The 5,433-nt window shown below is 47.2% G+C and overlaps 1 protein-coding gene across 1 annotated transcript; it reads right to left on the reverse strand.

The window, feature by feature from the left end:
• Positions 1-2,811: 2,811 nt before the first annotated feature.
• Positions 2,812-3,971, reverse strand: LOC133815314 (uncharacterized). Its single transcript, XM_062248169.1, has 2 exons — positions 3,378-3,971; positions 2,812-3,213 (listed from the first exon to the last, which is right to left on the reverse strand). Exons 1-2 carry the CDS (start codon positions 3,969-3,971, stop codon positions 2,812-2,814), a joined length of 996 nt encoding a protein of 331 aa, XP_062104153.1.
• Positions 3,972-5,433: the final 1,462 nt, after the last annotated feature.

Below are 5,433 nucleotides of genomic sequence, written 5' to 3' on the forward strand. Positions count from 1 at the left end.
ATCATATGTGTCCCGTTAGTGAGAGGGGAGCGTCGCTTCTACTGGGATGACCACTTCACATTACACTATCGAATAGGGAGTATGTTCGGTCGACGTTCTTTCTGTGGTTCGGTAGGCCCATAGGACGCGGGGCTTCTCTTCCGGCCACTTGCTATTGTAGGCTTGTAGTTTTTTCTTTAACGTCCCCTTTAAAATCTTGTTCACGACCTCTGTTTGCCCTTTTTCTTGAGGCCTTGCGACCGCGGAGAAGCTTTTGATGATGCCGTGTCTTTCACAGAAGTTGGTGAAGTGGACGCTATCAAATTTCTTCCCGTTGTTAGACACGATTTTGTGAGGGAGGCCGTATCGACACACAATGTTGTTGATGACAGAGTCCAGGGCTTTTTTGGAGGTGATGGTGCTCATTGGTTCTGCTTCAACCCACTTTGTGTAATAGTCGATGACCACAATGGTGTATTTCGCTCCACCCTTCTCGGTCGGGAGCGATCCTACTAGATCGATTCCCCATACTGCAAAAGGCCAGGGACTGGTCATTAGGGTTATTTTCGTTGGAGGGGCTCATAGGATCTTTGTGTACCTTTGGCACTGTTCACATTTGCAGATGTAATCAACACAATCCTTCTTCATCGTTGGCCAAAAATATCCTTGCCTTAGGATCTTCTTGGACAAGCTGAGTCCGGCTGTGTGATCTCCGCAAAAACCTTCGTGCACTTTGTGCATGATTACACTCATTTCTGTCCCAGATACGCATCGAAGATACGATATGGACAACCCCCTGCAGTAGAGTTTGCCATCCATCATGATGTGTCTGGGAGCCAGGTACTGAAGTTTCCTGGCGGTAGCTCCGTCCGTGGGCAATTACCCTATGGTTAGGTACTGGATGAGAGGGCCCATCCAGGACGTGGAGTAATCTATGGCATTGAAAATTGTGGGGGCTTAAATACTGGATGCAGGAAGATGGTCGATCGAGACAATCCCAAAGAGTTCTGCTTCAACATCCGTGGCCAATTTAGCCAATGTGTCTGAAAACACATTCTGTTCCTTGTGAATCTAGCGGATGAAGTATTTTTTGAAGGATTTGAGTAATTCTCGGGTTCGCATCATGTAGGGGGCCATCTTTTCCCACTTCATTTGGTATTCCCTCGAAATTTGCCTGACCACCAGTTGGGAGTCGCTGTAGACTTCTATATTTGTTGCTCCTACCTCCCGGGCCAAGCGTAATCTGGCTAGCATGGCCTCGTGTTCCGCTTTGTTGTTTGACGCTTTGAACTGGAAGCGTAGGGTGCTCTGCAACTGATGACCTTGGGGAGATATTAAGATGATCCCGACCCCGACCCCATTTTCATTAGAGGCTCCATCTACGGAGACTTTCCATAGAGGCATTATGGGGTCGATGAGTTCTTCATTTTCAGTGATCTTGGTGCATTCTAAGATGAAGTCGGCCAGGGCCTGTCCCTTGATAGAAATCCTGGGGACATACGCTATGTCAAACTGGCTAAGCTCCATGGCCCACTTCAAGAGTCTTTTCGACGATTCGAGTTTCTGTAATACTTGTCGTATGGGATGGTTCATCAGTACCTTAATGGCGTGGGCCTAAAAGTAAGGTCTCAACTTCCTGGAGGCGGTCAATAAGAAAAATGTCAGCTTTTTCGATTAATGGGTGTTATCCCCAAAATTTGAAAATGATGATGTGGCAATAGGAATGAAAAATGGCAAGGAATGGATGGGTGACTTGGCTTAGGAGTAGCTCAGTATGCCATGTTAGACCAGATATGTCATGTTAGACCAGTGTGCCATGTTAGACCAGAGACATGGCATGCTAGACCAGTGTGCCATGTTAGACCAGAGATATGGCATGCTAGACCAGAGTGCCATGTTAGACCAGAGACATGGCATGCTAGACCAGAGTGCCATGTTAGATCAGAGACATGGCATGCTAGACCAGAGTGCCATGTTAGATCAGAGACATGGCATGCTAGACCAAAATGTCATGTTAGACAAGAGACATGGCATGCTAGACCAGAGTGCCATGTTAGACCAGAGGAGTGCGTGTCCTACCAGCCAAGTGCGTGACTGTCCAGTAGAGGTATGGCCGACCAGAAGGTGATATTCATCAACTAGGTAGAACAGACTACGTCAAGATTCCCAGAAACGGCTTCAACAAGAATCGGTCTTGGTATACGCGGGAATCTCTCATTCTTCCCACAAATTGGGTGTTCTGTTAAATTTTGAATATTTTTGTAATTTAAATATAATGACTATAATGAAATATCTCGATTCTAGGGGAGAGCAGGTGTATAATCCTAAGCCTATAAATATATGGCTTATGGGATGAGAAAAGGACTTTTTGGAAAATTTGGGTCTGAATTTTCTAGAGAGAGAAAGTGCTTGTATTCGAAAGAATTCTTGTATTCTTGTAATCTGTACTGAAGAAACTCAGTTGGCTGAGTTCATCTGATCTTGAGTATATATCTCTAATCACAACTCTAAGTGGATTAGGCTATTACCAACATATTGGGGCTGAACCACTATAAAAATTGCGTGTGTTATTTTACTTTCTTTATAAAACCGTCTGTGTCATTTAATTTCTCTTGAAGGTTTTATCATCTTTGACGTTCTCACGTCATTGGCCAAAAACGCGGTCAACAATGGGTATCTGGACTTTGCGCCCAGCAACCTTTTGCTCACGTAATAGATCGGGAGCTAGACCTTTCCCTCTTCTCGCACTAAAGCGGTGCTGATGGTGTGCTCTGACACGACGAAATATAGGTATAACGACTCCCCATCCACTGGTTTTGACAAGATTGACACTTAGGCCAGATGCTCCTTTAACTTATGGAAGGCCTCTTCACACTTGGTCGTCCATTCGAACCTCTGGCTTTCGCAAAGTATATTGAAGAAAGGGATGCACTTGTCTGTGGATTTTGAGACGAAGTGGCTTAAAGCCGCTATTCTTCCCGTCAAGCTTTGAACATCTTTGTGCTTTTGAGGCGAAGGCATCTCGAACAATGCCCAGATCTTGTCCGGGTTGGCTTCTATTCCCCTTGAGCTTACTATGAAGCCCAAGAACTTCTCAGACGCCACGCCAAAGGTGCATTTTTTGGGGTTCAACTTCTTCCCATACTTCCGAATGATGGCAAATGCTTCTGCCAAATCATCTGCATGTCGTTTATGTAGACCTCCATGTTCCTTCTCAATTGGTTCCGGAACATCCTATTGACCAGCCTCTGATAGGTGGCCCCGACATTTTTAAGCTCAAAGGGCATGACGATGTAGCAGTACACACCTTTGTCTGTCTGGAAGCTGGTGTGTTCCTGATCTGCTACGTGCATTGAAATATGGTTGTAGCTGGAGTAAGCATCTTTCAAACTCAATACCTCATAACCTGATGTAGCATCCACCATCTGGTTGATCCGGGGCAGAGGGAAGCAATCTTTTGGGCAGGGCTTGTTAAGGTCAGTGAAGTCGTTGCAAGTTCTCCACATCCCGTTCAGCTTTGGTACTAACACCGGATTGGCTAGCCAAATGGGATACAAGACCTCCCAAATGAAGTTGATCGAGGATAACTTCTCAACTGGTAATTTGAGGGCCTCTGCCCTCTCCGCCCCTAGAGGTCTTTGCTTCTGTCGGACCGGAGTTGCATTTACGTCAATGTTTAAGGTGTGACATACGAAATTGCAGTTGATCCTGTTCATATCCGAGTGAGACCAGGCCAAGACATCCTGGTTCTCTTTTACCCAGGAAATTATGGCAGCCTTGACCTTCGAGTTCAGGTGCCTCCTGACTCGGATTACTCTGGTCTGGTCGTTGTCACTAATGCACACCTCTTCCACCTCCTCTGTGGGTTCTAATTTCCTATCTGATCCTATCCACGGGTCCAATTCATCCTCATCCCAGATCACCCTCCGTGCTGGTTGTGGGGGTGGAATTGGATCAACATTTTCCTCTTCAAGAGGCTCTTCACGAACCATGTAGATTGGTCAAGTGGAGATGTGATAGCACTTCCGGGCGCTCTTCTGATCTCCCCGTACAGTCCCCACTCCTCCATTATCGCATGGGAATTTCATGTAGACATGGCAGATAGGGGTGATAGCACCGAAATCGACCAACGCGGGACAACGAAAAATAACGTTGTAAGCGGTGGGGCAGTCCACAACTATGAACATACAAAATTTGAACGAGCCCTGAATCGCGTTCCCCAATGTCACGGGTAGTTGAATCTTACCCATCGGGAACAGTGAATCCCCATTGAAGTCGTAGATCTGTGTTGGACATGAATCAAAATCTTCCTTGGTCAAACCAATTGTGGTAAAGCCCGGCTTGAATAATACATTGATGAAGCTCCCATCATCCACCAACACTCGGGATACCATTTTGTTGGTGATTTAGGCATCGATGACCAAGGGATCATGATGCGGGAAATGAACGTTCCGGCCGTCCTCTTCTGTGAACGTGATGGGCTGGTTCATTAATTTCGGGCATTGCGCCGGAGTCTAGAACAAAGCGCATACCTCGTGGTCGTGATTGAGTTCGCTGAGGTATCATTTTTGATCATTTTGGGATGGCCTTCTCAGATGTGGGCCTCCTAATATGGTGGCCACGTGACCATCTACTCACGGAGGCGTGGTTCCGGGAGGATATGATATTCCGAGTCCAGGTGCCTGCATTATCGGGGCCCCCTGAGGGGCCTGTGCTCCCAAACCTGTAGCACACCCTTCCTGGGGAGGTCTATATGATCCAGGTGTACCTAGGGCTGCAGGTTGTTCGGGAACTATTGGCAATCCCGGAACCCCCATTGGCATTCTGACCCATTGGTGGAGATGCCCCAACTTGATCTGGTTCTCGATCTTGTTCTTTAGTTGACGACACTCTTCGGTCGTATGACCCATGTCCTTGTGGTAGGAACACCTTTTACTGGTGTCCCTTGAATTCTTTCCCCCTTTGAACATGGGGGATGACTTCTAGTAGTGGACTACATTGCCCGTTGCCAAATAGATGTTTTCCCGCTTGTCAACCAGGATGGTGTACTCTGTGTATTGGGGTTCATAACCCCTTTTTCCCTTTTTTGAGGGTTCAGAATGGTTCTAACCTTTGCTCGATCTCTTTCCCTGGGAAGGGTTTATACTGGCCTCAGCTCCTCCAGCTTGAGATGGTTGGGCTCCGCCGAGAGTGGCACTATACCCGATCGGTGCCACTCCGTACCCGGAGCGGGCCATAGACCGTCGGGGTCATGAACGTCATCCCATGAGTACCAGCGGATCCGGACACCACCGGGGGTGCCGGATAGAGATTTGCAAGATATTGTATTCCGTATCTGAGGAAGGTTTTAGCACTCGACTGGGTTGTCGGATGCCACCCAAAGGCTTGGATTCGAGCCTACTTGTAACATCCCAAATTTCCTAATGTGGCTTAGTGCCTGGATTAGTGGGTTGG

The sequence above is a fragment of the Humulus lupulus genome, chromosome 2 (assembly GCF_963169125.1).
Source record: "Humulus lupulus chromosome 2, drHumLupu1.1, whole genome shotgun sequence".
In the NCBI taxonomy this organism is placed as follows: Eukaryota; Viridiplantae; Streptophyta; class Magnoliopsida; order Rosales; family Cannabaceae; genus Humulus; species Humulus lupulus.